A 22,063-nucleotide genomic window follows, 5' to 3' on the forward strand; every position below is an offset into this window, starting at 1 on the left:
AAGTTAACTTTTTCTTGTAAAAAAATCAGACAAAAAATTGCACATCAAACTGTGTGTAAAATAGTAAATAAAACCTTAACCTACTGAAAGTGGGAAAAATCAGCAGTAGATAGAAATGTATTGAAAGTAACTACTAAAACATGCTTACATGACTTAACTTTAAGAAATATTTAAATTCATGGATTTAAATGAATATAAGCCAATTGAAAGTAAACTAAATCTGCTATAAGTAAAAATTTATTTTTTACTTCTCTGCACTTTTGAAAGACATCACAATATCCATTGTAATTATCACAAGGTGTTCCAGGTTTGGCATAAAGATCAGGAACATCATATGGGGCAAAATTCCAATCAAACGAAGATCTAAAAAAGCAAAATATATAATGTTCAATACTTATAACAGCATTTGTCAAAACAAGAATGTATAAAATTTAACCCAAAAATTATGCACAAAAGAAGAATGAAATTTTATAATTAAGCCATAATAACATATAAAGTACAGTGTGAGGTGGGATAAATAAAATTAGAATAAAGAGAAAAAATTGCTTATTGCTTCTATGAAAGTACAAACAATAAAATAAATATGTGAAGCTACATCACTCATAACAAGCTACCAGGTTTTACTTTTTTTTATTATTGCCACGTTTTTATAGACCTTGTATCACACATAAATAAAAATCAGTTATCGTATCATAAATTTATTACGTAAGACTCTATTTTATTTGATCAATTAGTTGATATAAGACTTTTTTTTCCCTCTGAGCTTATCAGTATAAATTGTTTATCTATACTGCTAAAATTCTAGCAACATTTGCAATTTTTTCTTAATTTATGAAAATAATTTTTTCAAATAAAATCATAATAAGAGTATTCTAAGAAAAATTTGATTTAGCAAAATTTCTCTTCCTAGAAAGCTACTAGTTAACTTTCATGTCAATAATTCTAAAACATGAAAATTTTGGAGATATCCTTTGATGCAGATAGTTTTGATATTGATTAAATACAAATCATAAATTTCTGATTAATTTAATGTCTTAAGAAATTGAAAGGGAGCCAGCTTAAACTTTTAGAATTACAATTTCCTATTTATTGTGTACATTAAATTCTTACATGATTTCTTTACTTTCTCTAGAATGCCTCTATGAATTTAAAATTATTGCTACGATAAATGAAATTAAGCTGTCAATAACAAACATATTAGTCATAAATAGGTTCATTGAGTTTTTCAACTCTTAGCGCCTATATTGTTTAAAATTTTATTATCAAAGGTGAAGCTAAGTTTTTTTTTTTTTTTTTAAATTATAATATTGTATACAATAAAAAATGGAAGTTTTTGACAAAATATTTACATTTAGATGCATTTACAATTTTCCAAATTGTGAAAGGAAGATAAAAAGTTAGTTTAAGATACATCATATGTAAAACAAAATTTATCAAGCCCATCAGGAACAAAAAATCAGTCTTGAGAGAATGTCAGAAAAAATTGGCAAAGGCTTCTTTTATCTCTATATGTATAATGATACAGAACACACCATTCATTTAACATTTATATGAATTTAAATTTATATTGAAATGATCTTACATAGAAATTTGAAGAAAAACTCAATTTTCCAAAAAAAAAATTGTTTGAAATCACCCCTTTTGCTTACTTGCAACTATAATCATCTCCTGGTAATTTGCAACATAATTCACATGCTTTGGTTGCAGGATCACGCGGACCTCGGCGACATTGACAGGATTCTAATCCATAAGCAACACATATTGATCCTGTACATTCCTTGAAAATAAAATTAAAACTATTATGCTTAGACAGACATGATTTGTTTAATAAATTTGTTATAAATGATTATCACTTACTCCCATGTAACAAACAAACTCTTCATTGCACACTGTTTTATTAGGTTTGTTTGTAGAAGGAGGACATTGAGGACCTTTGCCAGTAAAAATAATTAAGGAAAGTTAAATGAAATGTTTTCATCGCAATTCAGTGACTATAACAACAAGATAAAACACAAGAATTAAAGCTTTTATTTAAAAATTTTATTCAATAGTTAATAACTGAATTGAATAATCTTTTAACCCAATAGTTAGTGACTGAGGTGATTAAATATTTAATCTGATTATAATTGGGAATAAACGACACAGAAATGGATACAAGTTTTTGTGTTAATTAATGAAAACAAAACAATGAAATTTTACTAAAAGAATTAAAGGGTACGTTGTGCAGCATTTTTAAATAGAGTAAAACGATGTCTAACATTGAGTTCAAATAATATAATTAACTGCATTAATTGTGTTCTCATTCATTACCCTTTTATTGTAAAACTTAATATAATAACAAAATATATATATATATATGCCAAAGAGGCCCAGGCTTAGGGCCCCCTAAATGTTACAAATAATTCCTTTTTGTGTTTTTCTTTAAGAATTGTCTATTAGAGTTATGAGTTTGCAGAAATTGCGACAAATATGAGCTCAAGCTTACTAATATATCGTAATTTGCTTGTATTATAACTAATTTAGAAACACTTTATAATTAAACATGTAAATTTAGTTTAAAGTAATAACCAGGGAACTCTTGACAGCACTGTGCCTAGGGCCACCATATTTCTAGACCAAGCCCGATATATATATATATATAACTACAATATTAAAGAAAAAATAAATACATATGCATATTTGATCAAAAAAAATGTAGAATATATTACCAGAATGTTTTGTAATTAAGGCAACTACTTATGTATCTTTGAAATGCATGTTAAAAATAAAGTAAAGACGTAGACACTTTGCAAATTGATATTTAAGCAAGGTGAAAATAAAAACATTGTCAAACTCTGATGAATCACTAATATAGAAGATAAGATTAAAAATGTCAAAATTGATAGATTTCTCGGTAAAATCGAAGGTATTAGTAGATACATCAAATTAATTAAAACCTGTTTGAATTCATTAAGCAATCAACCACGTTTTGATGTATTTAATCTCATCTGCCCTATTAATACTTCAAGAGGTTAGGTTCTTAATTATGAAATAAAATCTTAATTATAAATTTATGATCCACCCTCCAGTTTTCTTTTTGTTTCTCGCATAAAGATAAATTTATGAACCCTAAGAAAAATACATAGTATTTGGCTTCATTTTTAACAATTATTCTAAAAATATATATTAATGGTGGTGACTAAGAAATATCTACAACATTTTGATTTTTTTTAAACACTTGACCCTCCGCGGTCGGCTCAGTTTTTATACTTTCCGGTACTGAAATACGGGGTGATTTTTAAGTTACTTTTAGTTTAGTATTTTTCATTTTAAGTAATTTTTCTATATAATTTGCGAAATTCCCGAACCCTCTAGTGCCACCTAGTAGCGAAAATAAGCTTCAGATGATGGTTTTGGATGATGGTCGTACATGGGGAAATGACGGGATCCGTATTGAAATCAGGGGGAAAATTTCTTCGCTCGCGATTTTAACGTGACCCGTAGTGGGGACAAAACAGATATCCCGCTCAAGTCGCGGGAGCCGTACGCGGAGGGTTAAAATGAGAAATTTTCTCCTTTGTCTATTAAAGTATTTTGAATAAAAATCTCAAGAAAAGGCATGAGCATCCAATTGGAGATATTTATTTACACTATCTAGAGCATTTAATAAAAAGGTTTGTAAAAACTCCCTCAATTTAAACAAAATATTCTTTAAAAGGATATTCGCAATAACTAGGACTTCTACAGCCATTATCTCCTCTGCATTCTTCTCCTATTTTTAAACTACAATCATGAGAACAACATGGTCCCTGGCTGGGGCTAAAATAGAAAACAAATTTTAATAAAATATTAACTAGTAATAATTAATGCAATACACTCTTGAACAACTAGTTCATCAAGAAATGTCATATCATACATAAAAAAAAAGAATCCTGCTCCATCAAATTTATACCAATTTTGGTGAAAAACCTAAAAAAAAATTTTAATCAGTGTTCTTCAAAGGGACATTATAATTTAATTTAATATAAAAACCAGAAAAATAAAATAGAAAAAATAATAAGTTAAATTTTTACTATGAGAATAAAAGATTGGAAACATTTAGCAAAATAACACGATTTGTAATAGCTGTTCAAAATATTCAGTTTGTAGAGCTTAAAAGTATTCTATAGTAGATTGCAAGGATAGAACAACAATTTAACTATTCAAATCTTTAAATAAGGTTGTTTTAGATGCAAAACGAATTTTACTTAACAGCTTCCTGATTTTCCCGCATATTTTGAAGTTGATTTTCTCAACTGCATCGAGCTGACATTTACAGGCTTATATCAGCATGTGCTTTAATTGTGCCAAATATTTAAATACCAAATCAACTACACATGCAGAGTCGTTTATAAGGAAAAGCCCAGTTGGCCCAAACCCAGGGCTCTGAGTTCTGATGGGGCCCCCAAGAGTCAAAAATCAAAAGTCATTAATGACAGTTTCCCAATGACAAAGGCATAAATATAAGTGATTGTCAAGGACAAACGTATGATAGCGTACCAAATATGGCAGGTAACTATTCAGGTTTACAAGCAAGGTTAAAAGAAAAATATCAAACTGCCTTTTTTGTATCATGCCTACCTAGCACATAGCTTAAATTTAATTGGTGAGCTAGCTGTGGGACACGTGTTAGAGGATTATATCCAATTTTTACAGAAACGTAACCCTTTTTAGCCAGTTCTACCATCCATTGGTAAAACACCTTAAGAGGATGCTAGTCGTAATACGTCCATCGGATACAAGGAGGTCTGATCATTCAGGAGCAGTAACGGCACTGCAAAAAAAATTACGGTAAAATTATGGCCCTTCTTCAGACTTTGGAAAAGAACAAAAAAGTGTTTCTCGAAACTAGACTGGATACCTTCTAAAGAAATTGAAAAATATTGTGTTGACAAAATTTTGGGGTGACATGTTATCAAGAAAAAATCAGACTTCAATAAGCATACAGAAGAAGTGGCTTCCTTGATGGGAATTCCTCCATGGAGGATCAGAAGAAGGGGCTTGATGATGGTCTGAAATTGATTGAATCCTTGATTGCTTTTGTGAGAGAACAGAGGAAAGTTCTTTACTTATGAAACGATTTCAAAGGAAAATTTACCTAATTTTAGATATATAGATGAGAAGTCGCATAGATCTTCGACATTTTATGATGAAGATGCAGAATATGTTACATTACAAAGTAGAGAAGATTTTAGTTGAGGTTTATGTCTCAGAAATTGACACATGGATTAGTCAATTCAAATCTCGCTCAATGGCGCATAAAACCAATAAATGATTTGTGCAGTTTTTTGTCAAATTTAATTTTTAAAGTCCAAGGAATTAATGCTTTACAGTGATGATTCTTGAAGATTCTATACCAATGATATGGATGAAAAAAAATTAGTGCTAGAATTAGAACATTTCAAGCATTATTTGACCAAAGAGAATAAGTTACACCAATTAGACATAGATGATATGTATTAAATAGTGAAAAACAACAATCTCAAAGATACATTTCCAAACATTGACATTTCATTTTGATTTTTTTGTTACTAATGATAACTAATTGTAGTAGCAAACATTCACTCACCACACTAAAATTAATCAAAAAATGAACTAAGACATAGTATGGCTCAAGAAAGAATGTGAGTCATTTGCCAAGCATGAGCATTGAATATGATGTCTTGCAGGAAATTGATTTTAATGATGTGACTGAAAACTTCACCCTTCAAAAAATATTAAAAGTATTGATACCTTAAACTTTCTATAGAAATAATTTATTAAAGCTTTTAAAATAATGCATTTGTTTTTCATTCTTATTATAAAATACTTTTTAAAAATTATTCAAATTAAAAAAATGTTTCCTCTAAAATTACTCATAAAGGGTCCATGAAAACGTAAAAACGGCTCTCTACACACGTTTTGCAATAAAAGGTATTTGTGCAGAACTATATGCTAATTGTAAAAGCAATATATGATGTATTAAACACAACTGATACAATCAAGTTATATACAACCTTTACTTTATTTCATCATAAAAATACTATGTAAATCAAAGTTTTACCTGCAAATAACATTAGGTCTAAGCATACAAGGAGGCTCATCTCTAGGAGGATTAGTCCTCATAGGAAAACAACAACTTTCCTCACAATCTTCTTCCCATCCGCAATCACACTGCTCACTTTTTTCAACAACACCATTTCCACATATGGAATCTTGAATTTCTACAGAATAATCACAAATATTTTTACAATTAAGCTGTTAACATTCAAGGATACAAATCAAATTTACTATCATTTGTGTACAAAACATATGCACAAGAACAATATTAACTGTGTCACACAAAATCTTGACTTTCTACAAAATAATTACAAATATTTTTATAGTCAAAATTTTAACTTCTAGGAAAGCTGAGCAAATATGCTATTAACTATGTACAAAATGTATGCTCTGCCACATAATTAAGTTTAAAAATGCAAGAAGGTGTTTACAGTGATTTCAATAGCATTCTTTAGATGATCAGGAAGAATATTAAGGAAATTATCCAACTGAGAGGAAGGAAATTTCGTCAGTTCAAATTAAAAAAAAAAATCTCAAACTAGTGCTGTCATTCAATCAGTGCTGGCGGAAGACGTTTTCGTACACCGGGTGACGCTGAAAACAGCGCCCTTAACTTAATTGTGGGAAAAGAAGATGAATTAATAAGAACTTTAGAAGATGAATTAATAAGAAAAAAAATAAGAGCTTTTTTCTTTGAATTACCTAGCTGGTGTAGTCACAACGCTGTAGAAAATTGCTTTTTATATTTTAAATTACATTATTTCTACCAGAAAATTACAAAATATAGATAAACCCTAAATGTTGGTTTGCATATACATGCATATGGATAAACATATGAGCAAAATAAATAATGTCTTCAAGGTTAATAACACAAACTTGTCAAAATCAAACTCTGCACTTATTTACAATTATTAATTATAAAGCCAATGAATTCCAAACTGAAGGGTATTTTTTCCACAACAAAACGAAGTTAAATGATGATAAATTTTGCTTAGTTAAAAGAATAAACAGATTTAAAATAGTAAACAATACATTTTAAAGCAAAAAATTTAGCTCAATGTTTATTTCATAACTTCAAATTATTTCTGCACCAATTAATTAGCATATTTGAGGTTACCCTCTTGAACCAATAAGGTTTGAGTTCTGGAACGTGAAGATTCGATCATTGGATCAAAAGTTATTCAGAATGATCTGTATATGATTTTGCACGCTGTACGTATTTAAATGATATTTCAATCGTATTTTACTTTTAATATATTGCACTTATGTAGAAGATTATTTTATGAAAAAAAATATTGTTGTCGCCGACTGGCATAACACAATTTGTAGGTTTACAAACATCTTTATAAATTAATAAACTCATTCACTTGTCCATATAGAAATTCACTGCCGTTAATATGCCTATTACCTGATCTTAAAGCATTGATAATCTTAAACATGAAACTTAAAGCAATTCCCCCTGAACCCTTGCTTTTTAATTAAGAGAAGAGATCATAAAAGAAATTGTGGAACTCATATGTTAAAAAAGTGGCTTTTCTGTTGCACATTTTTCTTTCTATCTTTAGTAAAACTTTTACGTAAAGAACTATAATTATAAAGAAAATTAACCAAAGAATTTATAGTTAAAAAAATTCTATTCCCTAACTATATTTTTCAATGCAAATAATATTTTTAAAAAAATTCATAATTTAGAAAACATTAAATCTGAGTTTCGCTCCATGCCCCTCTAACCTGGTGCTCCAGGCAGTCGGTTTTGCATTCAATATAGTTTTAGACATTGCTTCATCTTACACTTACTTCATCTCATATTATTCTGCCTTCAGCTCTATTTTAATTTTGCAATGTCTAAATTTTTATCAATTAATGTGCTAAGAATTATATTCTGCATCATACTTATTTGATTTTAATTTTAAGTTGTTTTTGACATTAAATAAGCTTAAAATTGTGGATTTTTTTACTCCACCATACTAAAGTGGTTTCTTACAGAGTACTTTTCATTTGTGTTTGTTCAAATTCTTTAACATTTAATATGTATTTAATATTAACTGTTGCATTCTATTTTGAGTGGTAACAGTTTTAATAACTCATTTTATTTAGAAAGAAAATAATCTATTCCATTAGAATCACTTTTAGATAATGAATACGCAAAGCTATGGAGTTAAAAACTTGAGCTAACTTATAAATATGTATATAAATTTAAAAAATTTTAAATTTTAGCCTTCCTTATTCCCAAAGAGAGCTAAGTCATAACATATTACAGATTGCTTTAAGTTCTCATGACTGTAATTGACATTATTTCCAGAATCTATTTTTCAGTTTTCAAACAACTCTATTAAGAACTGACATAAAAATTCAATACCATTGCAGTCAGAACAAGTACAGTTAAAAAAATTAATTTATAAGAATCTTTTCACTGCCGTGCTATCGTGGCCCAAAAAGTTGTATGGTTCCTTTTAGTTTTCTTGCACCTAAAAAAACGTTTTCCTGAAGTTATTCAATGAGAAAGTAAGCGTATAACAAGAGGCATAGTTTTAATGTATGATCGAGGGGAGTTATTGGTTCAATCTTCTGTTGTAGTCGTCGGCTATTAAGACAGATGGGGTGAGATTGCTTTTGTTCTCATTTGGCGCCATCTATGGCCAAGAATTCAACTTCTGCCACACCCATACGTCAAACCCGTTTATAGGGCGGACCCATTCATTCATCCACAGATAGTAATTTTAACCTGAACCAGAGAATGATCAATCTCCAATTCAATACCCCTAGAGGTATTATTTGTTAGAGGAACATGGTGGACATTGTGACCCAACAGATTTAACGTGCACCAGTCACTATTAATGCAGAGAGTTTACGGCCGGCTGAAGCCGAACTCCCGATCTCATTAACGTGAGCCCCCAGTACCCTGCCAACCAGGCTAACCGGGCTCTATCTGCTTCTAATATATATATTCTAATATATATATTCTAAACGTTTAAATAACAAAAAAATTAATAATGAAAACTTTTTTATGTCTGCATCCTACTTACAAGAAAATAGTCCATTAATCAAGTAATATATATGATTTTGGAAGGGGTCTTGTCCCACAAACCCTCTCAAAACTATGCCACTGTGTATAGCTGGAAAATTTTTGTGCAGTTTTTCCCCAAGAGCTAAACACTTGAAGGGCTCATAGAAGAATATAGTGGAGGAACATTTTAAATGACATTCTAAAGAAGTTATGGAAATTGGTTTTATGTGTAGAAATATGATGTTTGTTAATAAATAAAAAGCTGCCCTTTTAAAGACTAGATCATATAAATTAATATTCTATACCTAAACTGACTAAAATTGTTTTTAAACTTGGAACTTATTGAGTTTTCTAAATGTCACTAATTAGATTCATCCAATAAGTTACTCAATTTCAATTATGAGTAAATAAATGTCAATTGAAATATACCTGTGAAACAACCCTTTAGACTTCTGGCTTTTGTGTTAAGTACAGCATTGATGCTACGGACACTACAAGGTGAAAATTTGTTATTGTTTCTTTTGTCACCAGATGTTGCACGGGCAAACATGATGTAATTTCCATTATCACCTCCTGGAGTGCATACAACATCATCTTCAGGATCATGCTAATTAAAGTAGAAAACAAGAACTTGTTTAAACACTTTAGAATTCCCATTTTAAAAAAGAAATGGGTTAATGTTTGATGAAGAACACTCGTTTTTCTATTTAAGCGTTAAGAAAATTGTTGATGGGGTTAAACTTTTGATGTATGTCTGCCAAATTTTTAATTTATGAAATGTACCTTTTGCAGTGCTAAAGGCGGAAACAAATCAGCTCCAAAAACTGATATTTGAAAGAAAAAAATTATCAACATTTGACAAAGCATTCATGAGAAAGTCATATTTAAAAACCTGTATCCAGATTGATTATAAAAGGAACTGAAAGATTTTGAAAGGCTATTATTAGAAACACAATAACAATTAATCAAGTTTGCCAAATTGTGATGTTTTAATTCTGCCTTCCTTAATAGTGATTTATCAGATTAAGAAAATTCTTTTTGCTTTGTCCTTATTAAATTTGTCATCCTTAATCTGTAAAGTGTATACTTTTAAAAATTTATTTTTCTTACATTAGAAATATAAAATGCATAGTAATTGCATAAAACAACAGATACACATTTTTGAGCAAAATGCATAGTCCCCAAAGTGATGTGAAGGGAAAAATGTGTGAGAGAGAAGTTCATTGACTGCCGGCATTACTCGAACCAAAGATCTTCGAGCTGTAGAAAGATGCTGTAACCACTGTAGTAGTTCAACCCAGTCCAGGAAGAGTTAGAAAGCTTCATATATTCCATTTGCTTAAATGTTAGGATATAGCAAACTAAGAAAAAAGGGAAATTAAAATTATCACTCTAGACTAAGCTACTATGAGTATATTTTCAGATTGCAATTCTTTGTATCCTTGAAATAGGGAAATAATATGTCATTGCGCAGCCACTATATAAAGATTCCTAACTCCCTTCAATAGTAATTAGAGCATCATGGTATGAACTGGGAGGTCTTTGGTTTGAATCCTACAAACAGCTAATACACTTTCACACATATCTCCCTTCTCATGCTTTTTGCTAAAAAGTGAGTATATGCTGTTTTAATTTTTGAATACATGGGGTTTCTGAATTCGACTATTATTTGTTTTTGAACTTTTTTGACACATTTTGGCTCAATCTTCAGAAACCCTTTTTTACAGTGCACAATTAAATTCTTTTCATACACACAGTTATTTTGAACTTCATGGAGAAATTTATTTTAAATCTTTCATCATGACAAAAATCTTGTATAATACAGGATGTTGTCACAATAAAATATTATAAAAGTTTTTTTCTCAAATGAATCGTTGAATTATAATTTTAAGAAATAAGATGCTAAGTCAATAAATCATAAATAACTTTTGGAATCAAAGACGGACAAAAATTTAAATGAGAAAACAAATAATAATATTAAGTAGAAGCAAATAGTGTAAAATTTTATGTTAAAAGATGTGTCAAAATGTTACAATAAAAGATGTGTCAACATTTTTAAAAGAAAATTGTTTTTCTTTAGACATTTTTCCTATATTTCTATATAACAGAAGAACTCTTTTAACACAAATGTTCTTTTATGTTAAAATAAGGAATAATACATTTGTATAAATTATTGCATAGCAATGTATGCTATGCACATATTTTATGCTATTTATTTGAAAACTCTGTAAAAATATTAGTAGTGTAATTTATTACCTACCGGTGATCCAAAATTATGTCCAATTTCATGAGCTAGAGTGACATGAGAAACAATAGGAGGAACATATTTTCCATAATTTAAGAGCGTTACTATGCCAGTATTCAAGCTTTTTAAACTGCCCCTGTAGTGCTAAAAAGATATAAAAAATTTAAACATAGAGTATACAAATAAAGTATATTTTAAATCATTGTCATGTATATTTAACAAATTAGTATTTTTAAAATAATCTCTCAGACTAAAACTAAAATTATTTTGGTATCATTGTAAATAATTTTGCTATGAAAAATTATGTTAAACAAATTAGCTATCTTTTTCAATGAGTTTTTTTGTTTGCTTTTTTCTTCTGTGATATAACATATTGTTTCTGTTTAAAATTAGTATTTGGGGAAATGTCCCTCATGTTTTAATTGGAAACAATAAAAAAACATTTATCACAGTGAAATAGCTCAGAATTATTTTTAAAAAAATTCCAAATCTATACATTTTACTCTATAATCAACACACTACGTTTTTAGAGACTGTCAAAAATAAAATGAACAAAAATGGTAGAAGATCGCAAATTGATGTATAAATGAGAAGAGAAAAAGGGAAATTTTTTAAAACTTGAGGAATGTTTGACGAGCAAGAGCGAGATTAAAACCCAAAAAACCTGTTTGATAGCTGTAAAAAACGATATGTAGACATGAAAGACTAGAAGCACCAACAGGTTTTATGGTTTCAATTCTGCATCCTCATTAGTGATTTTTCAGATTATGATTTTTTTTCTTCACTTAAATATTTAACTAGAGCAGTTATTGCTAAAATATAAGATTTTTAAACTTCATTTGTAACTAATTTCCTAAAAATAAATATTAAGTGTAGTGATTTTGAAACATCCTGCAGACATGTAATACTGAAATTTGATGACAAATTGTTGCCTAAATTTATCTGTTTGAGAATGGATTGCTTATATAACTATCTAACTTAGAAAAACAGCATATAGAAGTACCATATTTATTCAAAACAAATTGTAATAACATTAAGGAAAGGTATCAATTGTAATTTTGGGTAATCCATTTTTAGGCAATAGATTATTTTCAAAAGAAATAAAAAAATTTGCATTAAGAAGAGCTGGTTTATCCTAGATAAAATGTTCCTGTAGTTGAGAAACTTTATTAAAAATTTAAAACATTCTATTGAAACAATTATTAACATACCCCATTTTTTTCACAAACACCACCAGCATTTTTCAGATCTCCAGTCCAAGCTAAGCCTAATGTTCCGCCCTCAAAATCACGATAAGTAAACATATAAGCTAAACAGAAGGCATCATAATCTTCTTCAGAAAATAACTCCAAAAATTTTTCAACTCCATAATTTCCTGGAAATCTGTACACAGGATCTTTTAAAGCATCAGATGTGTGCACTTTGATTCGCTTAATCAAAAATGATATATTGTCTGGACGTCCGTCTTGATCAAAATCTGAAGGGAAAACAAATTAGCTCAGTAATCTTTTGTGACAAACAAATGTTAATAAGTTCTTTTTTGAGAGTATAATAAGATAAATGAAAAGTATTTATTTTAATATGTGTAAAATAAATTAGTTAAAAAAATATGAGAATTTTATTTTAAAGCTGTCATTTCCTATCAGGTGTCCTATAAAATTCAATAATTTAAAAAATTAGTTAAAAAAAGTAGAAATGTATGGTTTGTGTTATTCTGTTCAGGAAACTAGAGATTTTTATTAACAAATTTAAAAATTAATAACAAAGTTGTCAACAGATGGTGTTGGTGACCAGGCAAACTTTCTATGCAATATTTAAAAAAGCCAAGCATTCATAGTAACAATGTAGCAAAGTTCAAGAACTAAATTACAGATGTCTGTGTAAACATTTCAGTTGGAATGGTCTAACATGCAGCAGAAACATTGTTTTATAGGTCCAGTCACCAGCGGCATTTGTTGATGAAATTAGTAACTAATTTTGAAACATCACGATAATAAACAATTAGTTAGAGTGAACCAGGTTTTAAGATCCATACAAAATCAAATTGAAGACTCACTCGTAACCATCGCTGCAGTACAAGAGAATAAGCAATCCATAGACTCATTGCTACAAGGCTCCAAGTCATGCACGAATATAAGCACCGCAATCGAGCCAATAGGCAAAGAAGGCTTGAAGATCTCATGAGAATAAATGAACTAGTTTCCTAAGAAGAATGCAGTAAGCTGGGAAGTTTTATCTTTCAGTTCTTCTTTAATTGACATTTAAAATCCTTGGTGTTTTTGAAGAACCAGGAATTTTTCATTTGCAACTTAGTCTCATAGTTTTTTACAAGAGTGGAGACATAGCTTATTACCAAAATTTAGATTTACAACAATATTTACAGTACTTTTTTTAAATATCTAATTTATTAGTTTTTCAGAACAGAATATCAAATTAAAAAAAATAGTAAAACATATTAAAAAAATACTGTTAAATGAGAGAGGAATAATTTACAGGCAAACAATTCATTTTTTAAAATTTTGCAACAATTTGAATTAGAAAATTAAAATTGCAAATTCGAATTCCTGATTGCCATTTTGTAAGGATCAGATAATTCGGACCCGATTAATACTAATATATATATATGTATATATATATATATATATGTNCCTTTGGATATATATACAGGAGGGGAAAAAGCCCCCCTCATACAATGCTTCCACCGTCACTGTTAATACCCTCTCTACCAATTTGATGTTCTGTTTTTTCATGTCATAATAACCTGATTCATCTCTTGCTCTTTATCCATGCATTATGAGGTGAAAATTACTTGTTTAGATGTTTGCAATCAGCCCTTAAATATTTGATCGTGGGATTTAAATATTTGACCCCGTATGTATCTTCCTAATTGTATTAATAGAGAAAAGTCTAAGTTTGAGTTTTGATATCTAAAAATAAAAATAGCTTTTGATGTCAAAACTTGGATGTATTAAAAGAGTTTTGTTAAAATAGACTTTTCTTTATTAATAAATAATTGTAAAAAGTGTTTTGTTAAAACGAATTTTTAGGAATAAAATAAGTGCTAATTCTATATTAAATTAGGTAATAACGACCTAATTTAATTTGTATATGAAAATGAAAGTTTTCTAAATCAGATGAAAAATGTGCGGACTTACAAAGGCTGAGATATTTCTGCTAACCACATAATAAGTTCTTATTAAAAAGAACTAGTATTAAATTTTTAATAAAATAATGAAACTTGACTTAAAATGAGTTCATAATTTAAATTCTATGTTAATAAATAGATAAAAATGTTGAAATAAAATATTTACTACCTATTTTAAAAGTTCCAGGTTTTGTTCAAATCATTTCAGGAACCACCAATGCATTTCTTACTACACTACTGTGTGGTAAAGCAAGTAATGATGTCTTTAAAGGAAACTTTGCATTTCTACAAAATTATTAGCTAAAGAAAGTAAACAAAAACTTATCCAACAAAAAATAACCATGCAAATTTATGAAAATAAAATAAAAATAGAATACATAAGCATTTTCTTTTAATATTACAAATGCATATTTAGCTATAAGAACAAAATTTAAATCATTTGTTGAACATAGGTTAAAATAAAAACTGGCTAAATCTTTTAAAAGAAGCTGTAAAAGCAACACATGAAGTAAATAATAAACTAAACTTTTATGCAAATGATTCTTTTTAAAAATAAATTATAAAATCCAAACTTTTAATTATAAAATCAAAACTAAAAATAGATAAATAAACAAATATGAAATAATTAGGCTTCCAAATTGATGCAAAGGTACTAATATTTTTTTTAAAATGTTATGTGAAATAGTTGATTATGGTATAAACATATTTATGATGCAGATATATTTGTCTCAAATATGACTTAAGTAGCTTAACTTTAATATAATTTCTTAACATAAGATTAACTTTTTATCTTTGAAATTTTAAAATTTTTTATGCAACTTTTATTTTTTAAATTTCTTAATTTTAATTCTGATTCATAAGTAGTAGAAGTAGGTATTTTAACATTTATAATTAAATAAAAAAAAATCAGTTTCAAATTTACAAGATTGACTCAAGGACTAGATAAAGTAATTTTTTAAAACAATTTATTGTATTCAAAAAGACTGTGGGTAATGTACTTGTTTCAATTAATGCAAAAATTGAAAAGTTGAGATGGCTCAGGGGATAGAGCGTCTACCTCTTTATGAGGTGATCCAGGTTCGTATCCCAGCAATGGCTGGTTGATACGAACTCTGCTCCTGCCTCTAACCAACCAAAGTGATAAAGTAAAATATACTTAATAGTAGATGGGTCATGGATTAGAATCCCTTTATCTTTGGGAAATTGTAGGAGGTTTTTCTTTTCATGTAGAACAAATGGGAGTTAGTTCCATCAAAAAGTCTTTCACGAAGGCTAGTTTGTCCCAATGCTTGTGACATTTTCCCCCACTTTTCTAACTAATTTATGTTATTTTATGAATCCGTAAAAAATCATAAAAGACTTACATCAAATTTGATGCGGGGTATCAATTAAAAATATACAATTTTTTGGTGTCTCCACATTTAAAGAGTATAATACAATAAATTATAAAAAAGATGAGTATAAATACCTGTGTTTTTATATATACCATTCACTTTCTGTACATGGCGAGTCATAGTCTCAATACAAGCTTCCTCACTTCCCATTTTCTGATAAAACAGATGATCAGCTTGCAAGTATAGCATACAAGTACTTTTTTGCGGATCTATTGCTATGTGTCTATCAGTTCTGTCTTCAGACCAATGTGTTCTTTGATTGGATCGAACTCCATACCGTTCAGAATCACCATATCGTTCAAAATTACGATAATGTAATGAATCCCCATCCCTCCAGTATAAAATATCCTCATATGTTTTTGATGATAATAGAGTCCGAGAATGATAGTTAGTCCGGATATGATGAGTTTTATTTTTTAAATGCCGAAAATGAAATTTTGAGGAGAGTTTCAAAAATAATGGGAATTCCAAGGAACTATTGTCTTTGCGATTTTTATGTACAACCGAATGTGGGAGATCTGATGATGATGTTATATGATGATGTAAAAATGGACTTTTATCATGTTTATGTACAGATGAAGGTGATTTGTGGGTTATATTTCCAAGAGGAAAATGGACGTCTGATAATCGATAGATGACAGAATGAAAGAGCTGATGTGAATCTGGAAAGTATCTTGAAGATGGTTCAATAAAATACTGTTCACGCTTTGTGTTCACGACAGCATCTAGCAGTCCATTTGATGTAATTACTCCTTCTACTGATGAATCCTCGTCATCTGCAGAATAGAAAAAAAAAGATTAAAAATTTTATTTTATCTATACAAACAAAGAAACTTTTGATTACAAATTCTGTTTTCCCTCAATTGGTAATTTACAATTTAAATTATGAAAAGGGGAGTTCAGGCAAATCCAGAGTAAACCATAAATTTAAAATGCTGAAAAAAAATTTCAAAATAACCATCCATCGTTTGTTTGCATTTCGAAAACTTAGAATTACCTTTGGGGGAAAGTAATTGCACAATAATTTATTTATTGCTTTATTAAAACTACATACATTTGTAGGCTTGTGTGCTCAATTTAGGCTTATAAACCTTTGTCAAGTAGAAGGACAGATAGAACAATTCAGAGAAGGACATCACAAAGAATACATCCAGGGCTATGGCGGGATTTGAACCCTCTACCTCCAAGCTTTGTATAGCAATTGGCGGGTGATACTGCTTGGCCTGGGAGGCCCCCTGCAATAATTTATTCCCAGAAAAAATGTAATCTTACAGCAAAATCTTGCGGGAATTTTCTTTTTATTGTCATGCAAATGTTTATGCTAAAAACCTTTTATCAAAATAAAGCAAAAACATTGCAGTTTCAAACCTTTCATCCTAAAAAGACTAAAAATTATTTTTAAAGCTTTTTCTAAAAAATATTGTCTCTTAGGTGAAATGGTCATTTACGTCCATAATGGCATTTAAGCTGACGTCACACTAGTGATGGGACCAAATTGCATTGTCTATCAAAATTTCATGACAAGGTGAATTTCAGCTGAGCATACAAGAAGTAGCGAAAAGAAACGTTATAATTAACTAGATTTAAGATAATTTTAACCTAAGACTAGTCTTCATTCAAGGAATTTTTCATGCTTAAGACAATCTTGATTTAAGGTTTTTATATCGAAGGCTGTTTTCCTAGGTTTTGGAATAGGGTAATGTCCGTAGAATCAAGCAGATTGTCACAGATCTCGTTTTAAGATTAGAAGGTTTACACATAAACCACATAACAAACCATTTTAGGTTTACATTAAAAGGTTGTCTCACAATGGGCTGGTCGTTAAGACACGTTTCCCAGCAGATCAACGAAGTCAAGCATCACTGGCTGCGGTCAGTGTGCGGGTGGGTGACCACTTCGATCAGGTCTGTGTATGGACCGAGGGTGTGGGGTATTGATCTTTGTTAAACTGTGCTACCGTAAAGTGCTCTACTTTGCGTGCATGTCGTCGGGCTACTGAAGGGGGGGTGCTATCCCCTCTGCAGAGGTGTGAAAAATTGCCTGTCTTCGGATCATCGACAATAGCCCATTGTGCAGCTCTAGTGCGACGTAAATGAACTGCAATAACAAAAACATTAAAAGGTTTTGGTTGAGTGAAAATAAACCTTATTTTTTTATTTGGGATTAATTTAAAATTTTGATTTTTTTTTTTTTTTAAATTCAATTGCAAGATAAAATGTAAAAAAATTATGGACGGATAATACAGGATTACGCAACGGAGGAATGTAATCCTGCAATATTTTGTTTGCTTTTTAATATGAAAACTTTTTTTTCCATTATATTTCAAGATATCAAAATAGAAACAAATTATGGATGGATAACTCAGGATTGCGATTTAGGGCAATGTAATAATTCAATAATCAATGCAATAATAATCAATCGAGCAATAATTTCTGCTTAATAATTTGAAAAAATTTTTTTCATCACTTGATTTGTCATGGTTTACTTTAGCTCACTTTTTCAATACTTAATTTTAAGTTACTTATGTAGATGATAGAAAATTTGCCATATAGGATTTATCCCAAGGTATAGCGCTCTCCTAAGAGTATCTTTTTGTCAAACTATGATTTTCCTCTTTTTAATATTACATTGCAAAGAATTATATGTATACCAATTCCCTATATTTAAGATAATTAATGTTTTAATATATTTTTGCTTCGTTTTTTTTTCTTAAAATGTATTTTATAGAAATATGAAACCCAATTTTAATTTGTAAGATTTGAAGTTTTTTTTAAAAAAACTTGTCAATTATCAAAGATATTTACTGTACGGAAAAAGTTGAAAAATACTTAAAACCATCAATATAAAAATTCGATGTCTAGCTTCATGAAATATATTTTAAAGAGTAAATTAAAACAAAAAATGCTTCAAAATATTATAGTTAACTTATAAATAGACAGTTGGCATTCACATAATTCTCCATAGGTAAATTCTAATTCTTTTCCATAGGTTGATAAGTTAATCCATGGAGATGGAGGAAGTAGAATCAGATGATTTCTTAGGTGAATATTCAAACATATCAACTCCAAAATATTATAGTTAACCTAATAGACAATTGGTATTCATATAATTCTTCTTACTTGAGCTACATTTACGGGCTATTGTCCGGGAATCATTCATAATGAAGATCCAAACACAATACTGTTGTAAGCACTGCCATGACACCATTCTCCGCTTAACCATGAATAGGCATTTCGAAACTGGCCATATTATTAGACGCACTATAAGATTCTCTGTAAAATTATAATTATCAGGTGAGTATTGCAGTATTGTTTTTACTTGGATGAAATCAGTTTGCATTTGTTTACCCTCCTGTATCAATTGTGGTTAACATTGCAATGCAATATGTTAAAAATGAATACAAATAGGAAGTATATAAAAAAATCTCCCGAATTAAAACCCATTACATTTATGTTTAAATATAAAAAAAGTATTGCCTATAAACTCAAGCAATTCATGTAATAATTAAAAAACTACAGTGTGCTTAATAATTTGATCTAATTATTATAATATACTAATATAATGCATGGTATAATAAATATTCTACATTTATATAATATATCGTCTACTTTGCCCAATTGATATACTAACGTAAACAAGTGCAAACCGGTTTCAGTGACGTAAAAACAATAAAGCTGTATAGTATCAACTGATAATTAAGATTTCATATAGAATCTTATAGTGCGTCTAATAATTTGACCAGGGACTGTATAAAACAATGCTCGCAGCTTTGCATCCACTATTTTAATAAAAAATATTGGTTTGGGTCTCGCTTAATTTGCCCTCAGATAATCTCATGTTGCTGCAAAGTTGTCTTATATACTAGTGAATTAATGTTTAATAATCGTAGTGGTAGTTATGCCACAGTCACCATGAAAGCATAATCTTAAATTTTTTCTCTGTTAGCAACTCTAATTTTAGACGAGTTAAGTTACTGAGAAGACTTTATCTAGTTTCCTAGACAGAATGCAAGGAATATTACTTTTCTATCTCTTTCCGCTTTTCTTTAACATGATTTTTCAATTCCTTAGGAGCACTGAGTATGAGACTAAAGTATAAATTTTCGCTGTCGATTTTTATTAATGGAATCGGGATAGAAATTAAAAAAATACTGCAATCCACATTTTTATTTTGTATATCTGTTAATGACAAAAAATAGTTATTATCTTAATCCCTAGGCAAATATTGACAGATAGGCTCGCTTAAAAACTATCCCAGAAAGCATGTAACCTTACGGCAATCTTGTGTAGGAATTTTCTTTCTATTGTCAGGAAAATGTTTGTACTAAAAACCTTTTTTCAATAAAACAAAAATATTAGTTTTAAACCTTTCACCCTAAAAGGATTAAAAATTATTTTTCAAAGCTTTTTTTAAAAAAAATATTATCCGTAATGACGCTTTAGCTGACGTCACACCAGCGATGGGATCCAATTGCTTTGTTAATTAAAGTTTCATGACAAGGTGGATTTTAGCTGAGGATAAAAGACGTTGCGAAAAGAAACCTAATAATTACTTAGATTTAAGATTATTTACACCATTAGACTAGCTTTATTTAAGGATTTTTTCAAGCTTGAAAACCCTAAGACAACCTCGATATAAGGTTTTTATATAGAAGGTTGTTTTCTAAGGATTTTGATTTGGGTAATGCGCGTAGAATAGAGAAGATTGTCACAGATCTTGTTTCAAGGTTAGAAGGTTTACACGTAAACCGTATTACAAACCTTTTTAGGCTTACATTAAAAGGCTTTTGTTGAGTGAAAATAAACCTTATTTTGCTATCTGGGAATTGTTTTTCAAATTTGCGCTTATTTGCAGTTATTTAGATCTAAGAGAAACAGTATAGTTCAGTCATCAGGAATTAGCACTTGGCTCATAACGTGGTATCCGACAATACTATTTCGCTATTTTTGCGAGAAGGATGTGAACAATCCTGAACGAAGTTGCTAATCGGCGATCGCCTGACAAAAATATTTATTTCGCAATCTTTACGTGCATTTTTTTAACAATAAATATTTCATAAATTAGATTATATTTTTCTTTTGTGAGTGAATAGTTCGTCCTTTTTGAGACATTTTACAGGTAAAACTGAAGTTTTTAAATTTAAAATATATTTAATTAGCTAAAGTAAAGAAAGGTATAATAGCAGATGATAAAGCGAAGTAAGTGACTGAAAAATAATTTACTGTTTGCGTTTGGCGTGCATTTAGGGTTGTCTCAATTTCAAGCACGGAGACGTTTCTAGGGGTGATTGTGAGTCCAAGTCAAAATTCCGGAAAATGTCTTGAGTTAAAAAAAAAAAAATTTAAATAAGTTTATTTTTCCTTTTTCTCAATATTTCTTAGTTTACTTAAAATATATTTACAATTTTACAAATACCTATACCATTTACACATACCTATGATGACCTGGAGAAGTAATTAAAATTTACAAATATATCTTTTTTTCTTGAGTTTATTTACTACCACTGATTGTAACCACTACTTACTGATAAAAAATGAATATTAATCATGATTATAAGCTTATAAAGTATCTCTCTGGCTCTCCCTTACAAACAAATAAAATAAACAGTGTTTTTAAGCTCCACCTTTGAAAATTTGATTTCCGGAAACTTCTGTGATCAATGATTTTTTTAAACGTCTGGACCTTCAATCTCCGGAAACTTCCGGATCACTGTTAGCGAAAAATCCGGAAATCTGGATTTTTTCCGGAGCACAATCAGCCCTGCGTTTCTCCTCCTACTCCCGCGATGAAATGAGCTCTTCGTCCGAAGAGGTGGAGCCAAATGCCAACTCCTGGTGAACGAACTATAATTCATCATTGAAATATCTTCAATTCACAAAATCACTCATTGACAAATTTTTGAATATGAATGAAATTTTCTAACTACTTTTTTTGGACTTTATATTTCAGAGCAATTATAATTCTGATAATCTATGAGATTTTTTTTAATAACTATTAAACTATTTTTTATTATAAAAAATATATTTTTTATTATTAAAAAATACTAGAATATATTTTAATTTGTAATCAGAGCGTCAGAAAAAATATAAGCCGGTGTCCCACCTGAGTTAAAGATTTAAAAATATTTTATTGTTGTTGTTAATTTACGTCGCACTAGAGCTGCACAATGGGCTATTAGCGACGGTNATACTAGAATATATTTTAATTTGTAATCA

General features: G+C 29.4%; 1 protein-coding gene across 3 annotated transcripts in view; it reads right to left on the reverse strand.

Annotated features, from left to right (window-relative positions):
• Positions 1–22,063, reverse strand: part of LOC107445643 (disintegrin and metalloproteinase domain-containing protein 10) — a 78,773-nt gene that overhangs the window by 3,574 nt on the left and 53,136 nt on the right. For all 3 annotated transcript variants that reach the window (XM_043046195.2, XM_043046194.2, XM_043046196.2), the window contains 9 exons: positions 15,923–16,624; positions 12,521–12,786; positions 11,325–11,453; positions 9,494–9,671; positions 6,062–6,221; positions 3,703–3,798; positions 1,858–1,939; positions 1,650–1,777; positions 249–363 (listed from right to left, as the gene is read on the reverse strand). In XM_043046195.2, the coding sequence (XP_042902129.1) occupies positions 249–363; positions 1,650–1,777; positions 1,858–1,939; positions 3,703–3,798; positions 6,062–6,221; positions 9,494–9,671; positions 11,325–11,453; positions 12,521–12,786; positions 15,923–16,624 (1,856 nt within the window). The remainder of the gene's footprint in view (positions 1–248; positions 364–1,649; positions 1,778–1,857; positions 1,940–3,702; positions 3,799–6,061; positions 6,222–9,493; positions 9,672–11,324; positions 11,454–12,520; positions 12,787–15,922; positions 16,625–22,063) is intronic.

Source organism: Parasteatoda tepidariorum, chromosome X2, assembly GCF_043381705.1.
Source record: "Parasteatoda tepidariorum isolate YZ-2023 chromosome X2, CAS_Ptep_4.0, whole genome shotgun sequence".
Classification (NCBI taxonomy): Eukaryota; Metazoa; Arthropoda; class Arachnida; order Araneae; family Theridiidae; genus Parasteatoda; species Parasteatoda tepidariorum.